Source organism: Oreochromis niloticus, linkage group LG15 (assembly GCF_001858045.2).
Source record: "Oreochromis niloticus isolate F11D_XX linkage group LG15, O_niloticus_UMD_NMBU, whole genome shotgun sequence".
NCBI classification, from domain to species: domain Eukaryota; kingdom Metazoa; phylum Chordata; class Actinopteri; order Cichliformes; family Cichlidae; genus Oreochromis; species Oreochromis niloticus.
This window is the reverse complement of record NC_031980.2, coordinates 4747141-4767102: the sequence shown is the minus strand read 5'-3', so window position 1 is coordinate 4767102 and position 19962 is coordinate 4747141. Positions and strand designations below refer to the sequence as shown.

Below are 19962 nucleotides of genomic sequence, written 5' to 3'. Positions count from 1 at the left end.
AAGAGACGTCTCTCTCTCTCTCCCTCCTATCTCGGCCTCTTTCTCTGTAATGTATATTTATACATAAAATATGACTCCCTTTCAAAACTCACGTATGTTCATGGTAGCTGTGTAGGACAGACAACGACTGAAAGATCAATCTGTGTTAGCATGAAAGAGCAAAGTCAGGCTCTCTAGCATCTGGCGCTCCCACTTAGACCTTTTGTGTCACGGTCTGGTTGTGGTAGACCGACTGGACTCAACTGTGTCTTTGTGAGAAAGCGATCCACTTCAGAGTACCTGGAGCTACAGCTGGAGGGCGCTACAGAGCGATACTGCCAGTTTGAATGGCGGTTTTCAAATCCTTGCCTCGTTTTGGTAAAACTGTCCACAGTTTGAGCAAATATTAGTGGGGCACGTCTTTGTGAACAAAATAAAGAACTTTCATGTGCAGTATAGTTTAAATTGTGTGCTGTGGCCACAGGTGCGAGCCAATCATTTTAATTTTGGAAAACATATTTATGGAAGTTGAGAGGGACAGGAGTAAGGATGCAGAGGAAAGACACCTATATGTCTCTTGTGGAAACTATTTAGTCATCAACACAGAAGCTGAATTTTGATGCGTGAATTAAAGGATTTTTGGAAAGGTACAGCAGGTCACAGTGTTTTTGCTGCAGATTTGAGTTCATTTGAAAAATTCCCCCCACTTAAGAGGAGCATAAATGTTGCAAGAAATCTGCCAGAAAAAACTGAGAAAAAGCTGGAATATCTGTCGAGGTCTACCCTGAGGTAAGGAAGAGACGTAGAGCAAGAAGAAACATCCAAAATGTTGACCGTCTATTACAGAAAAAGCAGGACTTTAAGGAGAAGAAAGCAAACTTTGGTGCTGGCAGGCAAGACAAATATGATGCTGAAGAGCTAAGAGCTATGATACAAGAGCTAAGCAGTACAGTTTTTACAGCTCTTAGAGTGAACTCACCCAAAACCTTTGATTCAAATAAATAAGTCATCACCACCAAAAACGACATTACAAACAAGGGGAGTCAAAAGATATAAATATTTGGTCAGAATGTGTGTGGAGAATAGAAATGCATAATTCAGCTTCTCATTTCCTGAAGTTCTTGTCCTATGAGTTAGGACTTTTTTAGAGCACTGTACTTCTGTTTTAAATATATCAAAGTTAATACTCTGTAATGTCTTGCTGATTTCAAGATCACCTAAATTTGTATGTTTTGTGAGGGGAAAAGCATGTGGTCACACAAAGATGTGCAACACAGTTAACAGGGTATGGGGAGCATCAATACTCAGAAACAGGTACTGCGGTAATAAAACATGGCCTATTGTGTGCAACAGAATACTACAGTAACAACATTTTTCAGAATCACTTGACTTCCTGTCGCTACATTTGAGTTTCAGTGACCTCACACTTTGTGTTCACCCTCACAGTGTAACAGGGGAAGGACCCCTGTGAAGTCTTCTGCGTTGTTGTCTTCTCCTTCCTATGCTGGCACACAATCTCTCTCCTCTCGCTCTCCACAGGCAGGCTGCTGCCTCCTGTAAAATTTTGGTTTTTGGTTGTTTTTTCTGGGGGGATTTCTTGGCACACGATATCACAAACTCTGTTCCAATACTACAAACTCATGACTTAGACTTGTGCACCTGGCAAATTTTATCTGGAGATTATTCCTCTAGTGTGAGCCTAGACTATTTTGATTACAAAGACAAATCTATATAGGTTTTGTAGTTGAGCAGGTGACCCGTATGCCAAAGGCTGCTACTGAGGCTTGCCCCAGACCATTTCATGCATGTCATTCCCTCCACGCTCTCCATGCTTCTCTGCCGGCTCTCTGTACTTTTGTGTCTAATAAAGGTTAGGGAAAAATGAAACCTTAAAAGGAAATAAATGTAACAAAAGTGAAAGACGAATATGAATGTGGTTCTTAGCAGACTAAAGGAAATGGTTAAATGTAAATATAAACAAAAAACAAATGTAATTATTATTATGTATTATTATCATGTTATGTGTAATATGAACAACTGCAGTGTTGTGGTTTTCTTGCTTCGCAGCATCCTGGGAATGATGAATTAACAGCAGCCTACAGTATGCTTCTGGAAAGGAGAGTAGACCATGATTGGATACTACTGGACATACACGCACCAACTTGCACCTACTTTGCAGGATGAAGCGACAAACTGGTCGAATGGCGGCATCTTGTGGAGAAAACGCAGTGTTGTTGTTGCTCTTACAAAACTATTCCATATGCTAAAGCTTCGGTTTGGCGCCCTCTGCTGGTAAGGAAGAATATGTTCTTGGGTTTAACAGGGCAGTACAAGGACTTCTTCAGTCACCTTTGACTTCTCCAGTGTTGCATTACCAGAATGTTGTGAGTACAGTGTGGTAATGCAGGGTACGACACAAACATATATATTATTTAAACTATACAGAACATAAAGGCGAACAGAAGGAGGTAAATGTCAGTATTGACTGGTTAGATAAATTTGACAAACAATATAAAAAGTTTCGCAAGGTGCAAGGATGACCAAAAAACAGCCTCGGGGGGCAGGGGGTAACAGAAGTGGGAAAAACCGTGCAACACTCATGCGTTACACTACTGTCGTAAAACGTGTATGAATGCCGTTGCAATGGCGTTTGCTGCGACGGCACTTTGCGGCAGCAGGGAAATCGAGGAGAAAGCAGCGACAACCATCGCCAGCGGAAACGTTATCGCCCCAGAAAACCCTGGATTTAAGCAATATTCGATGAACTAGCTCGTATATTGGTTGTATATGCCTTCGCCTTGTGGATGAAATTGTGTTCAACGTTTTCCAAGTGTCAATCACCACCTTAATGCAGTGGGATGGCCACAGTGCCGCCTGGGCCTAGTAGCGTACTGCCTGCATCCCCGGCTGAAATTCCTCCTTTCCCCGTGGCTGGGAGCGCGGAGCCGGCGGTGGAAGACGGAGAGCCGGCGTGCCACGGGGAGCAGTGTGTGCCCGCCGGTACAGGGACGAAGTCTCAGTCGGTAAACGAAGTCAAAAGGTCGGTCAAGAAGAAGCAGAAAAACATGCTAGCGCGAGCTAGCCCGTCGGCGCTTCACCTTAAAATGCAAGCCCGAGAGCAGCAGCAGTTGAACGGCTTGGCAAGCCCCTCAGAGGACCCTGACAGCCACCAGCACGTAGGAAGCCGGCCTGACAATCCCAGATCGTCCGTAGACAACTGTGACAACAGTATTGGCAGCAACGAGGAGGCTCCTGCCGCTAGGAACAATAGTGAGCACTGCCAACACGAAGGCCACAGCCCCTGTTCCAAAAACGGCAGTCACTCTCCTCATGGTAACAATAGCGTGAACGGGATGCCGGGTTTCACTACAGCTGAGGCGGCCTGCGAAGCGGGGAAAGAGTTGGACCACACGCCGCCCTCTAGACCTTCGAGTGACGAGCAGCCGGACGCTGCTGGGCCCGGCGGTGAGGAGAGCCAGGCTGACCTGCAGCAGCCGCCGGCCGAGGAGCTCGCCCGGCTCGACTTGAGCGGCTCCCCCGGGGAGAACCACGGCATCCGCTATGTCCGCTATGAGTCCGAACTTCAGATGCCGTGGATCATGAGACTGATCACCAAGGACTTATCTGAGCCTTATTCAATTTACACTTACAGGTACTTCATCCACAACTGGCCGCAGCTCTGCTTTCTGGTAAGTAGTAGATTGAACGCACCGCTCACAGTTATGAAGTCTGACTTCGGACTGGTTACTCTGAGTTGCAGGAGTATTATAGGAGTTGGGTGTGACAGCTTTATTTTTCACCACATGTCACTGTACGTCCAAGGCTGTCAGAGCTGACGTGTACTGAAGCTAAAGCACACACATGTCAATAACATTTCAGCTCATAAGTTTAGTTTCTATTTTACTGCTGGCAGGCAGTAAACAACCTGTCATCTACTGTTACAGATCCAACATTGATTCAGTTTTTTAGGTTATTAATGAATCAAGAAATGTGCCAGCCCACTCATATATGTACAGATTTGTAACGTAAAGCAATTATAAAATCTAATCGTCAGTATTAGCAGAGAGTAATGTGCCTTAGGTTTCCTTCTGCATGTGCTGTGTCATGGTAGCATTTTCTGCTTTGAAAACACTGGCCTGCCTTCTTTTCATTCTGTGGCCATCAAGGTCCAAAACATCCCATTTCCAGTTTTGGCTGGATCACCACATGTGACAGAAGAGGAAGTGCTATTTAAAAAAAAAAAAAAAGATAAAAAGGTCAGAGGTCAGCTTGTGGAGCCAGCTGAACTGGCAGGATGACAGGAACTTCAGAGGAACGGTTGCTAGGCTGTCAGCGGCCACCCCAGTGGACACTCGTAACCACTGAGCGTGTATTTTTTGTTGTGTGTGTGCATTTCAGGCCATGGTGGAGCAGGAGTGTGTCGGAGCCATTGTATGTAAGCTTGACATGCATAAGAAGATGTTTCGTCGAGGTTACATTGCCATGCTGGCCGTGGATTCGAAACACAGAAGGAAAAGCATAGGTGAGATCTCGGCGCTCCTCTTCAGAATATTCAGTCTCTCCCTTCACCGTCTTCTCTGCTGTCCCGGGCAACCAAATCTCTTTATGCAAATGCACCATTTAGATAGACTCTGCACTCAGAGTGATGAGTAATGTTATACTTTAATATATTGGAGATGGAGGCCATAAATGGGTTTAGCCTCTTACTTAGAGTCCACTCTTTTGTTTCAGGTACTAATCTGGTGAAAAAGGCCATCTATGCCATGGTGGAGGGCGACTGCGACGAGGTAAGCGAGCTAGACCCAGTGGCATTGTTTATGAACCAAACTTTAACACATTTGCACACATTACATAAGAGCCGTTATTCAAGCCAGAGTGCCAGCGTATTCAGTCGTACTGTGAAAATATGCATCCTACATAAAATCAATAGTATAAACACATGTTACACTGTTGGCATTCCCTTCTTTGTTGTAGATTTCTGAAAGGAACACAAACTGAAAGAGAGAACATTTATAGCTGTTTAAAGCCGTTTTTATTTCAAGGTCCAGTTTTCCTGGGCTGTCCTTCACTTATCTAAACTAGCTGGTAACCTTGATCTTCTACCATAAACTATTTCATATGCTCTGCCTCTCCCTGAAAAGCCAAACATTCATGCTGCTTCCTTTGCAGACTTTGAATTCTTCTAGAAGATGAAACATGTGATACAGCGTTACGATTTCTTCAGTCTCTTTGCTGGTTGAGACCAAAGAGCTGACACTCTGATACAACCCAGCAATATCCAGTGCTTTGAATGTGTACACACAAACGGTACATGTTTTTATAGGATATGTTTTTACTTATTTTAAAAAAGAAAAAGAACAAGTAACTGCAAGCAAATGTGTGGGTGGGTCTTCAGTGTCCTGTGCTCGTGCTTTCTATCCAAATATCTTCTCTTATAAAAGCAGTGACTTGCAATAGCAACTTAAATATTGCACTTACAGCTTGTTAGCTACCAAGATATGACACACAAGTAAGGTAGGTTTAGAGTTTGAGTATTTATTTGTCACAGTTGCAGTTGAAGGTTTCTAAGGTGAGGAAACGCTGTCACTATATACTGTACAAGTGCCTATCGATGTCTAAAGTGTTTGCTGTCCCCTGAAAATATTTCAACTGTTAATTTCATTTCATTTGTATAACGTTAAATCACAGCAAGAGTCACCTCAGAGACCCCGCGATAATACAGAAAATGCCCCAACAGCCTCTTATGAGCAAGCACTTGGTGACAATGGGAAGGAAAAACTCCCCTTTAACGGGAAGAAACCCTAACTATATGCTTTATCAAGAAGGAAATCTTAAACTTAAAAGTAGAGACTGTCTCCTGAATCCAAATTGGGAGCTGTTTTCACAGAAGAGGGGCTGAGAGTTGAAGGCTCTGCCTCCCATTCTACTCTTAAATATCCTAGGAACCACAAGTAAGCCTGGAGTCGGAGAGCGAAGTCTTTAAGATAAGATGGGGGCTGATTTTCAAGACCTTGTTTGTGAGGAGATGTATTTTAAATTAAATTCTGGATTTAACAGGGGTCCTATAAAGAGAAGCCAATATGGGAGAAATACGCTCTTTGCAATGTTTATAGGAGTCTTATCCTGTGGATTTGCTGGACCTCCACTGTCTTGCACTGGGCTGTTGCTCAAATTAGTAGCAGATGTACCAGCTTTTCATCTGTTCTGGCTAGAGTGGCTTATATTGAGGACCACCACAGCGGTGACTGATCAGCCCTCCTGTCTAGAAAAGGCCTGGAGCTAGCAGGTTAGGAGCAAGGGAGTGAGGTTTGTTTAACGCAAATTAGTCTCGAATGGCTGAAAAAATGGGTCCAAGTAAAGGCAGTGTATGCTGACAAAGAGGGGAAATATTATGTTGATCCCATGACGGCAAACGAGTTCATTTTCAGTATTGTTAACTTTTTTTTAATTCTTCAGGTAAAGAGTTCCAGTCCAAACAATCAGGAACGACCAAATAGCAAATACACGCTCCAAAATTCAGTCTGCTCACTCACGCACTCATTTGTGTGTTCCCAGGTTGTATTGGAGACTGAGATCACCAACAAATCAGCCCTGAAGCTCTACGAAAACTTGGGTTTCGTCAGAGACAAGCGGCTCTTCAGATACTACCTGAATGGAGTGGACGCGCTGCGGCTCAAACTGTGGCTCCGCTAGCGGAAAACAGAAGGGACGGGAGGAGGACGGGACAGCAGGTGCTGTTCACCTCGAACACTTATCAGCTTGACGGCCTCAGCTCTGCCCTGGTCATTTCACTCTTATAGTCACACATACAGACACCTACACACACACACTTACACATATTCCTGTGTCCAAGGAGTATGCACATAAGTATGCATAAAACAAGCAGACACACCCTCCTTTTATCCTTGACCTCTGAACAAGCGTTTAGGCAGAAATGGACTGAAATCCCATCAGGTGTTACACGACGGGGGGTCTCCCGCTGCCTTCTGTGACGAGGGCGGGGCGAGTGAGGGTGACCTCATTGACTGGGGGACATTGTGACCTTGGAAGCTCGGGGGCGCCTCTTCAACCAGGTGTGAGGCAGCTCAGGTGAGGATGTGCATCCAGACTCCCCCACCCCCTACAAGAAAATAACAAAACAAAAAGGACAAGGCACCACACCAAAATCCTGCAGAACCCGGGACAAAGCAGACTTAAAAAACACAAGGAAAAAAACTTTAAAAAAAAAATCATCACCACATGAAACAAGGAAGTGGAGCGGTAAACACAGACTGGGAAGATATTTGTGGAGTTTATTTTTGTTTTGTTTTCTCTTTTTTTACCCTTATATGTTGGGCAGGGGGACGGAAAAAGCTATAGTTTGTGTGTTTGTACCGCCTGGTGTTTTTCAGAAAGCAAGTGGCTTGTTTTTTTTTTCTTTCTTTCATTTGCCGTTGGTTTCACTGTGAGCGAGTGAAGAACACATTTGTATGACTGCGTGTGCTTGGTATGTTTTTGTTTCCCCATCCTGTCCAGCAGGTGCAGCACTCCTCCCCCACCCCCTGTTGCTGCTGCTACTGCTGCTGCTGCTGCTGCTGCTTCTTCCATCACCTGCCTCAGCCCCCAGGACTGAAGCCTGTAAAGATATGCATGCTTTTTGTTTCAATGTGAGCGCAGGAATAAGAGCTTGTCGATTAACCCAGACTGAGGCCAATCCCCACCTCCCCAACTCCCTCTCCAAGAAGCCCATTCTGTGTTTGTGTACGCATGTTGGCGCAGAGCAGCTGATTGAAACAAATCACTCCATTAGCACCTCAAACTTTGCCCGACTCGTGGACCTAAGCTTCACTGTCCTCATCGTCCAACCCAGACAGGATGTGGGTGAGGAGTTTTTTCTGTTTGCCTGCTTTTTGCAGATCATAACTTATTTTTTTTCCCCCCCCAAATGCACTGCCAGCTACTGGAAAAGTCCCCCCTCCCAAAAGAAAAAGGAGAATACAGCATGTTTAAAAGAGACTCCTCACCGATGATGGTGTGGTCCGACATCTCCTCTGTTTACTAATTTGCAATATTAGCCTGAATCTCCTCGTTGCGAGTGCCACTCAAACCCATCAGCGCCACAGCGATCTGCCCGCTGAGTGGGCAAAGCTCTGCAGCCGCTTCCGGTCCGCCAAAGCACGAGATCCGAGACAAAGTGTTACATATGCTGGATTCCTGTATGAGTGTGCTGTGTGCGTGCAATTTAAATTTAAAAAAAAAACAAAAAAAGAGAGAGAGAGAAAAATTGAGAAGTATTCTTAGCAGATCATATTTTATTCTTTTGTTCACTTTTACTTTGTTTCCATTTGTCTACTTGACACCTGTATAACCTCATGCCGCTCTCAAGTGGCCGAGTCCATAATGCACTTCCCGGGCGCGTTAACTCGATGCACCGCCAACCTCGCTATAACATTCTAAGATCTCCTTTCCTGCGAACGGATGCACCCGGGCGGTCCAACGACACACTAAAGCGGCAAAGAAAGCTTGCTTGAACAGCATTGAACAAAGGTCAGATGCACCTCTTTGGAAATTTGCTGCAGTGTGTATGCGTGAGTATGAATGTGTGTCTCCTGCTGTTTTTGACAATGGTGTGGATCATGTTCTGTTAGACCTTTAAGTCTCTACTTTCAGAGTCCCACCCCACCCTGTCCCTGCCCCGCACAGGAAAATCAGAGCCTCTAAAAGGTGCTGCCATTTTGTTCTGGCCTTATAAGGACAACAAGAACTCCTCGTTAGATACAGGAAGGAACAAAAAAAAAAAGTGGACCCTTATTTTTCAGGAGTAGGGTTAGTGCTTGGTGTTGTAGCGAAGCCAGAAAGCGAGATCGCAGTGGTTGTTGATGGGCGAAAAAACTCTTTTTTTTTTTCACAGGTTGCAAATGCAAGAACAAATTATGCAATTGGGCATCTGTGTGCTTTTTCTCCACAATATTGAAAGTAGAAAGCACCACAGCTCGCTGCCATGTGTCACTATTTAAAACATTTTTTTTTTTAAATCTGCTACACCAGAACAGACACATGCTTTCAGCAAACAATCACAGGGAGTTTTAATGTATTAGGGATGGATACGCTAGCCAACACTATACGTCTCTGTTCATGTTTAGTGTTTATTCCCCCTTTTCAACCACTGAGCTGAGCTGGTACACCCCAGGAGCCGAGGACTGGAAGGGAGAGTAGATGTTTACAGAGTCACCACCCACATAATGGTCTGTCTATGTAAGTTTGTGTCTGTATGCATTTGGAACAATGGACAAGTTTTGTTTTTTGTTTTTTCAGATTTGTATACGAGTGTTGTTCTATTCATTGAATATATTGAAAGCATGTTTTGTTTTGGGGTTTTTTTGTGAATCATCTGTTGGGTTTGGGGCAATTTGTGTTGATTTATCAGATTTGATTTTTATTTTTAATTTCTGTGCTACTTTAACCCCATCCAGAGATGATGTGAAAGTACAAAAACAATCTATAGATCCCCGAACGCCAACTATTACCTTTGCTGCTCATCAGACACTGTTTAGATTTTTAGCAAACTACTTGTGGTTTATTCTGGAGGTCCCACCCATCTCCCTCTTTCAAACAGAGGTGTTTTCAGTTTTGAAGGAACTGGGTCTTTTTGCCTCAGTCATGCCAAACTGTCGCGGTTCCATTAGGGTATATATGGGCATTACAGCCTGCCACAGTGGCTGTGTTCAGATCACGCTCACAGACCGAAGGGCTTCGTCATCAATAATCAGTTTGGAGCCGTGCCTTGTGGCGTTGCATACATTACCCAGTTTTTCCTCACAGAGACTCGGCTTTGCCCTGAAATGACATCAGAAACAGTTGTTGTTTTTTTCCCCCTCCCCTCATCCTGATCATCCACTGTGCTGTCATGACCTCGGGTGACTGAAATCCTAAATTTATAACCCTTAATTTCACAGTTGACGGAAGTTCATTGATCAGATAATTATTATTAGCGTTTGTTTTGGCAGTCGAAGTGTGACACAAAACCACACAAGCAAGCAGCTGGTCCACAGGGGCTTTCTGCAGCCTTTCCACTACCATCTACGAAGTGTGAAAAGAGGAGAGCAAAAGTTTTCTTTTCTTTGCATGTCTGTTTTTCTCTGTTCCTCTTCCTGTCCCCTCTCTTGATTTATTTTTGATCTGGAAATGTCCAATAGCTTTTATTTAATGTGGAAAAAGAACACAGAAATAAATTATTAGATTTTTTTTTTCTTTTTTTTTTTAATGCTGTAAAACTGGGTTGTCTTGTCTGCTGTCTGAAGCGGCTGTATCTGTGTGTCAAAAAAAGAAGTCACAATCAGACATCAAAAAGAGCTGTTTATTTGATCACATCCACATCAAGAGGGGGAAAAAGGGTCTACCATTTTACATCACACATACCCTAAAAGAGTATTATATCGTATAAACAGGCATTTGTTCATTAAGCATGTCAGATGGTTGATGAAGTTACAGAAAATGTTTTTTTTTTCTTAAACAAAAGACACTTTATTAACATTGGTATAACAAATGTGCATCAAATACCTAGAACTACTTTGTGCCTCTTTTCTGTCTGGACTGCAGCAGAGAAGTTTCTTGAACTTATCTTTCAAAAACGAGATTTTAAACTTAACCTGACTTCTGCTCATTTTATCCAAGCAAGGTGAAATTCTGGTTTGAGAGCGTCTAACAAAACCCTTCACGTTGTCAGCAGCAGATCAGCACACACGAAAAATATGAATCTGCTTCCTTGTCTTGTGTTTGTGCTCTTCCAGCCAATAGGAACACTTAATTTATGGGAAATCTCTGCAGCAAGTCAGCGTATGAATCGACTGAGGCGCAGTCATGCACTTGGGGACAAAAATGGAGTTGTAAGTGGCAGTGAGTTCATACCGCATTATGCTACATACTTTTATAGGATGGTGGTTTTTTTGCACATGTTTCTCACAGTAACTAATATGAACAGATGGCTTTCAATAAAACGTTTGCATTTGCACAAATTTCACACTTTAAACCAAGCGTATGTGACAGGTTCTATGAGGAATAGTTTGACATTTTGGGAGAAAATGCTTATTTACTTCCTGAAGAAGAGTTGGAAAAGAGTTTAATACTACTCTGTCAAGTGTGTGTGAAGATAATATAGATGGTAGAGATTTCTAGTACTGTGCAAAGCTCTTAAGCCACGCTTCATTTCTTTGTATTTATTTCCAAGCAGCCAGCCAGACTTTATTTTTTTTAGAAGTAGAACTTCACAAGTTCTCCAGGCTTTTCTTTGGCATGAAATTGGCTGCTTTTTCACTCAATTTCAGTCCAGTCCTTGTACCTGACCATTTTCAGAGGAATGTTCATTTTGTAATACTGACTTATGAATCATTCAAGAATAAAAAAGGCACCTAACTCAAGAGATGAACCAGTGTAATAGACAACTTGGCGAAGAACCAATTTAAATTGTACCTTTAGGCAGTTTGTTAATAGCAGCCTGGCACTTGATTTGTTTCCATTTCTTTAGTTTCTCAGAAGAATCCCAAAGATAAGTTTGACAGATATGAAACAGTATTTTTACATCAACAAGGTGATTCCTAAAGAGCTATTAGCAAAAATGACTGGCATGTCTTGGTGTGGTGTTCAGTGTGGCCTTAAAATATTTGAGGAAGCTGGATAAGTCTGGGAGAAAAGAAGTGGCAGACGTAAAACTACAGCAGATGAACAGTATTTGAAAGTCCTGTCCGTAAGAAATAGGAAAAATCCAGCAAAGACCGGCCCTACAGTTGGTCCATCTACTGTTCACTGAAGCCTCGTCAAAAATGATCTCAGTGCTCTCTGTTGCTATCAAGAAGCTATTCTTAAGGAAGGGAAAAAGGGAGAAAAGACCGAGGTATGCAAGAACTGGACTGAAAATCATTGGCAAGAGGTCTTATGAAGTGATGAATCAAAATCTTTAGATTCTGGTTAATCATCAATAAACACCACAGAGGTCAGAAGAAAGATACAAAAATGAGTGTCCAACCATCACTTAACCACGTTGGAGGCTCTGTCATGGTTTGAGGAGGCGTTTCAGGCAGTAGTTTTGACGATCTTGTCAAAATTGGAATGCCAAAGTACTGTCAGAGGAACAGCTTAATTTTTTTTTAGCAATGCAGTAAAAGCATACCTGACAGAGTAATACTATCGGTTGTGGATTGGGCTTCTCACAGCCTGGACGTCAACACTGAAGCAGCATTATTGAACAGAACAAAAGGCAGCCAACATCCAAAGAAGAGCGTTGAATGTCCTTCAAAAAGCCTGGAGAACTGTTCCTGAAAACTTAAAAGAAATAACAAGAAAGCTGCTTAAGAGAGTTCAAGCTGTTTGCAACTTTAAATAAAACACTACCTGTTTCCCAATTTCATTGCAAAATAGTAAGAAGTGCACGGTGTTTCAAGACTTTTGCACAGTCCCGTAGCTTTTTTAGCTCAGTAGCTTTTAGCTTAGCTTTGCCTGAAGCTTGCCTGACTCTGTCTGATGGTTAGAATATAATTAAGAGGTCACTAATACTTTAAATTTCTTCTATTTTTTTTTTTTAAAGATTGATTTCGTAGTGAGTTTTGGAAATGTTAGCCAACATGTTTGTTATTGTTGGACCAAGCTAGGCTAGCTGTTAGTTTCAGTTTACAGACAGATATGCTTCCAGTGATCTAATCCAGCTTCCTGTAAATTAGCATTTTTCCCAAAATTATTGAAGTCTAGGCTAAGACTTTATTTACACTAACACAACTGACCCCCAGTCAGCTACATGTACTACATGTAATGTATTTACATTATTTGTGTCACGTCACTTTTCATTCAATGTATTAACTTAACGGAAAACATGCTGGCTTTCACGTCTCCCCTTTTAATTTACCAGCAACACTTCCATCCTACGAATACCGCTCCCTCAATGCATTATTATTTTTATTTAGTTAGTTATTTTTGTTGTCAAAAAAGGTGGAAAACACCAATCCTACCACACTCTTAGACTCAGCAGCATCTGACAACATTTAGACAAGTGCTCAGATAATTTCAGAAAGGGAGGTGGGTGCCTGGTTGACCTGTGCACCACCTATGCAAATACTGCCCTATGCTCAGTCCCTTTCAGTGGATCAGAGGAGTCATACCCAAACAGCCCCAGGGTAAGTGGAGATGCAGTAGCGATGGGGGTGTTTGCCAAACATCCAGTTTAGGAGCAATGGCGACTGGTCACCAACAAAAGAGGCCCAAAAGCTTCTCATTAGAATTCATCCTCAGAGCTGTCGGCCAGCAGCATGGCTTGGTCCTGACGGCTGGTGCCGGGTTCTCGGGGTTGCTGGAGAGGGAAAAATCATTTTAAGGTTGAGCTTATGCATTTAAGATCCACAGAGACCTGCTCCATGTGACCGGTCAACAATAACGAGTGAAAACAAGAAAGTAAGTTATTGACCTCCTGCTGTCTGACCTTCCTCCTCTGGTGTTTAAAGCTGTTCCTCCTCTTGCGGTGAATCATCCTGATGCTGTAGAGGGCGCCAACAATTAGCAGGGCCCCTGTGATACCGATACCCACAGGGGCCAACATCCCGGACACGTAACCCGCCTGTAGAGGGTGATGGCATAGAGGTCAAACCCTAACCCATCCATTATCTTCCACCATCTTTCACTTATCATGGGGGCAGCAGTCTCAGCAGAGAAGCCCAGACCTTCCTCTCCCCAGCCGCTACCTCCAGCTTATCCACCCCCAGCTCTATACAGATTAGCTAACATACTGTAGTTGATTATGGGAAATGACCTAAGCGTTCTTTATTAAGTACACCTGGCACGAATCTATATTTTGATCATCATCAAACTATTTTAACTGTGCAACCCACTGAAAACTATGAACATGTAACAGATTTTTACAGTATGCACCTTAAAGAAAAGCCTGGTGGCTCAAGACAAAAAGATATATCTGTGAGTCATCAGTCGCCTCATGGTGAGGTAAAAGAAAAACATATTTTTGATTGACCTTTTTTACGGACAGCAGAGGGTAGGCTTACCTTTTCTCTGATTAGCTCCACCCAGCTACGCACTGGGAGAAAGGAGACATTCATTTAGCAACACATCTGAACATTTCTTTATTTTTTTAGGTCTTTTATAAGAGGGCAACACATGTTTGTAGAAGTGCTAATACTAAAAGTTATGTCCCACTGTTGATTAAAAATATGTGTTAGAAATTGTGTTCTCATACTCAGCCCCTGGTTGCGTTGAACCCAGACGGGAGGTGGCGGGATGAGACTGTATGGAGGCTGCGTCGAGGATGTTTTAGACGTTTCTGTTTGGTCTTCTTCACTGTCTTCTTCCACCGATTCCTCAGAGTTCTCAAAGTCATCTTCCAGGTCCTCTGTAGAGAATAAAGAAAAATCATCCAGGAGCGTTGGAGGATGTGCAGAGGGACATGTGTTATGACTGAACATGAACATTTTCACAAATGGAGTGGCTTGTAGGTGGCATTTAAAAAATTGTCCTACCCTCAGAGTCCATCTCCTCTGATGTGGATTTGTGTGCTGGCTGATGGGTTGTCATGGTTACCATTGTCATTGCTTGCTGGAAAGATGAGAGGGAGGGGCCGGCCGAGGACACGTTGTCTTCCAGGTTTAGTGTCCCCGCAGAGACCACGTTTGCTAAATGAAAAACAGAATAAGAGGACAGCAGGAGCAGTGTGAGCACAGCTGTACATGTTTGCAAGTGTGCAACTTCAAAAGCCATGCACAGCATACAATACTGCTGTCTCTGCAGCTGTTGGGTCAATTCATGCCACAATGAAGTGGTAGTGATGAAAGATTCAACCACTTTGTCAGTGTCACACGGAGTCTGGCCAGAAGCAAACTTAGAAAAGGTAAACATGAAACCTACCAATAAAGGCCAAAAAACTTCACCTCCACCCACCGAGGCGTCTTCATACAGAGAAAATTACTTTCTACTTTGGCACCACCGTGAAATACTTTTAATTTGTAGGAAATTGACCAACTCTTGAGAAAAAAATTAATGGCAATGGTGATTTTATTTATATGGCACATTTACACATTACACACAGACTATATGTATGATTTTATATCATGATTCCATATGATCTAATATCCACATTCGGGTCGTGCCACATCATCTCTCTCACCTTTCTCCGAATGGTCGTCCGGTTCAGTTCTGACTTGCTGCTGAGAAGCAGATGGACCAGAGGAACTGAATGGCTCTAGGAGCTCGCTGCCAGATGTCTGCCAAGGTGACGTCCAGTCTGGAATAAGGACGGGTGAGGCATGTGATGGACCGTTTCTGTCACTCTCTATGGTGACCAGCTGGTCCAGACCCGCCTCTGACCGAGGAAGGCCTCTGGGCCGGCTGCTGCCTGACACATGGGTGACCGCTGCTGCTGCTGTCGCCGTCGCGCTCTCAGATGTGATGTCTTCAAAAGGCTCAAAGATGAGAGGGAGAGCCTCCGATGACATTGTGGCCTCTGTGGATTCATCCTGGGGCATTGGGAGCGCAGTTTCCGCTGCAGGTGGTGCCAAGACAAGCTCAGAGTCACATGGAAAGTCACTGTGTGTAGCATCACAATCTAATTGGAACTTTTCCGATCAGCTGGCTTTTATTTATTGACTGAACGAAGACAAATGACGATGAGACAGGCGTCTCGCTGTCTCTCTACACACAATTCAGCTGACTGCTAAAATTAAAAATGCATGTTTTCTACAGAGAAGCAGCAGCTGTATTCAGTACATACTGTAGCTTATGTAGTATTTATGACAGAAAGCAGCCCTTTGAAACAGCTTCTCCTTTGCTCACGCAGCTTTCTCATTATAAACTGCTTCAAAACAGTGCAGCAAAGGCACAATGGAAAGAAGATGGTTTGGAAAAAAAATGTTCTTTTGAGATAAGAGGCTAGCACACAGGAAGGAGGGCTGTCACAAGAGAAACTGTTACTACCTTTATAGTCCAAAGCATTCTGAAGGAGGTGGAAAAATGCTTCTGAACGCTGCAATCCTTTTACATAAGACTATTTTGGGAGTTGAGTTTCCTTTGCCATTGGGAGAAAGTCTCATCAAACAGACAATCCTCACATGGACGCACACTGGCACAGACAGACGTCTTTAATCCAATTCCCTGCCCTGACTCACTGAATAATAACCAGCTTGGCCCTTTCACAATAGCCTGAATGGAGAGTATGAAGGGTGAGAAGGAGTGAGAGGACATTCAGGGCTAAACATATACAGCCCCAAATGTCTCTGTCTATACATATATATATATACATATATATATAGACAGAGGAGGGGACTGACTCCTCCACGGAGCTGCATAACGTACCTTGCCACCAGCCTTTTCCAGGCTTGTGTGTGTGTGTGTGTGTTCTCTTTTTTCAGACTCGAGTCAAGAATAGAAAGTAATTAGACTACCACGGGTCCCAGCTGGGGTTCAAAGTGGAGTCTGCAAAAGGAGGCGCCTTCTTTGCCAATCATCAAAGACAAAATCCGCCGCTGGATATGTCATTCCTATTTCTGCCATACTTTTTAATGAAGCCCTACGAAACCCTCTGAAATCTAGCAAGCTGGAATGTTGTTGGAATGAATTCTTACTGGGGTGAAGATTACTGTGGAGCAATACCTCGCACACTTTGAAGGCATACTGTGACTTTTTAGTGTGCACATGTGCAACTGATGAACAATCAGGCAGTAGAGGTAGTGCCACCCCAATAAATCTGTGCATGCCTATTTTACGCAAACATTAATTGCATAACTGTCCTGCCTTACCTCCACCAGGTCTTGCTGCTTCAGTCCACAGACTTTCTGGGCCATCCTCTCTGGGTATCAGGCTTGGTCCGATTTCAGGTAAAAAGGGGTCTGGTAGTGAGGACATAGTTGTGCTGTCATGGCCCCAAATTGCCAAAGGTGAGGAGGTCTGATGGGTAAAAACATGAGGGGTGGGACTGTGGGAGGTCTGGGTCCAGAGGGAAACAGAGGGATTTGGAGGTTCTGGCAAACTTCTTTCTGTGTCTTTATCCCAGTGAGAATCAAAGCTTTTTGTCCCATATGCTCCAGCGGGGTTACTCTTTTGGCTGTACGAAGTCTGCAGGTGTGATGGTGCTGAAGTGGAGGTCAGTAATCTACTTGGAGTCCTTTTTTGGGTACTGGTGTCCATGTCCGACTGCTCTGTCCCACCTGTTGGAATTAAATGCTCACTGTGAACTGGTGCATCCTCCTTTTTGCTCTCTGAATCCACAGACTCTGACTGTTTTTCAGAGTCTCTCATCTCAGATGTGATCCCAATCTTCTCTATCTCGGCGCTTTGGCTCCATGCCTCTCCACCAGCCTCACTCAGCCTAGATCTTCCATCAAGACTGTCCCCATTTTCTGTCTGCGTCACTGCATCTGTCCCCCTGGGTTGTTCATGTGGGCCAGTCCCTCCTCCTCCACCTACATTCACTGTCAGGTCACTCTCATGTCTGGATTCTGATGGTGTAGGTTTTAAATCTGTAGCATGTGTTGACCCGGTGGTTGTTACCGAGCTGGCACACAGTCCTTCACAGGAGCCGGTCTGCGTAGGGCTGAAGTGTGGGAGATTGAACGGGGCTCCGTAGACACAGAGACACGTCCCAGTCAGTAGGAGGTGATGGAGCATCCCAAGCATCAGCATCTCTGGCTCTTCTCAGTGCCTGCTGACAGTGAACAGAAATGACACATGCTAACAGGCTTAACAGAGGTGTAACCAATCCCTACCTACAACTTCTACGCCTTGTCTCCCAGATGACATATACAGACATGGACAAAGCAACGGTGCCGGTGCTTGAGAATGGAGACGGACACCCAGCAGGGCCAAGTTAGAAAGTTTTTCAACTATAGATTAAAGGGTCAGAATGCAAACTGTGTTTAATTTCAGATCGCCATTGATAACCACAGAGAAGAGGATTAACAGAGCATTTCTGCCTGCCTTTGCTTTGATGTTGCACTTGCATTTTTTCTTTTCTTAATGCGGATGAAATTCCCTTTCATCTCTGACTCTTTTGTTCGTTTTTGTATAAACAGAAGAAGCTGCTCAGTGGGAGAGAGAAACAGAGAGAGAAAGAGAGGGAACCTGACACAGCAATCCTCAGCACCCCTCCACACTTCACCTATAAATAGCACCAGGTTTTCTATCCTCTAGGATCCTCTTCAGATGGCTCCATGAAAAATTTGTACATTTCCACTCAACTGCATCCAGCTCAAAGCAGAGCGTTCCTCAGAAAGAATGTGTGTGTGCTCACAGTCCAATTGCACACTGGATTTAAAGACATTTAAAGAAAAAATCATGTACCATGGCATGTTTGCTGCTTCATTTGATGTGATAACAAAGGCCAACTAATGACCAATCACTGCTGTCAAAATGAGAGAGATGGCTAGTACATGCAGGGTTGACACCCTTCTTATTGCCTGAGTCAGACGAGCGTCTGAGTGAAATTCTCTCCCAGCAGTGATTATGCACAGAACTGCATGTTACAGGATAACCCACTATCCTGCCTTCCACGGAATCAATACAGTTGATACACTCAGCCGGTACGCTCATGCAGTCCTCCACATGACAACACGATCACCGGAGAATTTGGGTTGTAAACAAAATTCACACTGCGGTGTTGAATCATACTTCTCGAGTCAGCACTGAAAGGAGTGATGCATAGGCTCACGGGCACCGATGCATTCCCCCAAGGCGCATCACCCGTCACATTCAGGTGTCGAAAGCGAGATTTTGCATTAGGCAACAATTAAAGTCGCGCAGAGCTAAAAATAGAGTGTTACCTTGTAGAGTTCATGACGGGTTTCGTTGCTCGGAGGACGCGGAGCTTCTCTCGCAGTGCGCGAAGAAAAACGAGAGTCGGACACGCACACAAATTCAGCGCTGTGGAAGGCAAGATGTTGGAGAGGCTTGTTGTTGTGCAGCTCAGCGTCACTGACTCAAAGTCAGCCTACGTACCTCCGCCTGCTTCTGAAGTGCTGCCACCAAATGCTCCAAATCTGCAAGATTTATCATGAACTGACAGCCAGAGCTCTGATTCAAATGTTCAGATGCTTCTGTCACTTCTTTCTTTTTTCTATTTCGTCTCTAATGCAGACTTGTGCAGTTGTTCCCAAAGGGTCACTTCGGGCTGGTGGTGGTGCTGAATAGACAGCTCCTTAACCCCCACTTAAAGCTGCTCGGCTGCTCCTCTGTGTGAAAAGACGAGAGTGGAAAGGTTCTCGAGTTCTTAATAAAAATATTTATGAATTCACTTTAATTGTCACAGAAGCCTGATGCATTTGGCTACATTAGATTAAAAGCAGTACTTATGGGCCTCTTTGGGGTGGTCCAGTTTTTGGCGCAGCGTGTTTAGAAAAAATGCGTCTCAGCTGTTCCGATACTCCTGACATATAAGTGATCACTAAAGGTTTTTCTCTTAGTAGAAGAAGACATCCTTAATGTGATCATTTGAGGTGTTCAATCCAAATATCTATAGTATCTGTACCAACACTGGAATTGGTATTGGCTCGGTACTTCGGTGTGTTTTGTTGGGTTAACTAATTATTGTAAAGAGTAAAAATGATTTGGTGATCATTAAGATGTGTTCAGAATTTTCGAATTGATGATGTCTCATCTCCTAAATCATGACAGACTGCTCTTCCCTACAAGGTGCCTTTATAGGGTAAAAGTCTCAGGTTCCGCAATCGTGGCCCTGCATTTACTTGCTATTGGATCTAGTGATCATTTCAGTCACATACCTCTGGCTGTGAATACAGAAGCACATCTCACCTGGTGCTCAAAACTTGTGTTTGCAAGGAGCAGCCAATCAGAATAATTTGGTTTAAAGGTGATGATATAGAGAACTAAAACGGCTTATTTCAGACATGAATGAACTGAGATGCTGTACCAATTATGCCTAGTATGTGGTAAATTTTTTTTTTTTTTTTTTTTTTTTTTAAATGTCAGTCATGAAAAGCTACTGAACTCAGATAATAAAAATATAGA

The 19962-nt window shown here is 43.6% G+C and overlaps 2 protein-coding genes across 5 annotated transcripts; one reads left to right on the top strand and one right to left on the bottom strand.

Annotated features, from left to right (window-relative positions):
* Positions 1 to 2332: 2332 nt before the first annotated feature.
* Positions 2333 to 8776, top strand: naa30 (N-alpha-acetyltransferase 30, NatC catalytic subunit). Of its 2 annotated transcripts, XR_002056527.2 has the most exons (5): positions 2333 to 3668; positions 4378 to 4501; positions 4711 to 4766; positions 5149 to 5286; positions 6535 to 6663. XR_002056527.2 is itself a non-coding variant. In XM_005449719.4 (4 exons), the coding sequence occupies exons 1-4, from the start codon at positions 2838 to 2840 to the stop codon at positions 6670 to 6672; spliced, it is 1149 nt and encodes a 382-aa protein (XP_005449776.1). In that variant the 5' UTR covers positions 2433 to 2837; the 3' UTR covers positions 6673 to 8776. The 2 variants fall into 2 exon arrangements, 1 of the variants encoding a protein (XP_005449776.1); XM_005449719.4 differs by lacking the exon at positions 5149 to 5286 and having other exon boundaries at positions 2433 to 3668; positions 6535 to 8776.
* A 1422-nt stretch (positions 8777 to 10198) lies between these two features.
* Positions 10199 to 18927, bottom strand: armh4 (armadillo like helical domain containing 4). 3 transcript variants are annotated; one of them, XM_019345602.2, is made up of 8 exons: positions 18759 to 18927; positions 16740 to 17644; positions 15113 to 15487; positions 14469 to 14621; positions 14189 to 14341; positions 13998 to 14029; positions 13409 to 13558; positions 10199 to 13294 (listed from the first exon to the last, which is right to left on the bottom strand). In XM_019345602.2, the coding sequence occupies exons 2-8, from the start codon at positions 17620 to 17622 to the stop codon at positions 13220 to 13222; spliced, it is 1821 nt and encodes a 606-aa protein (XP_019201147.1). In that variant the 5' UTR covers positions 17623 to 17644; positions 18759 to 18927; the 3' UTR covers positions 10199 to 13219. The 3 variants fall into 3 exon arrangements, with proteins under 3 accessions (XP_019201147.1, XP_005449777.1, XP_013124231.1); XM_005449720.3 differs by having other exon boundaries at positions 13424 to 13558; XM_013268777.3 differs by having other exon boundaries at positions 16740 to 17641.
* Positions 18928 to 19962: the final 1035 nt, after the last annotated feature.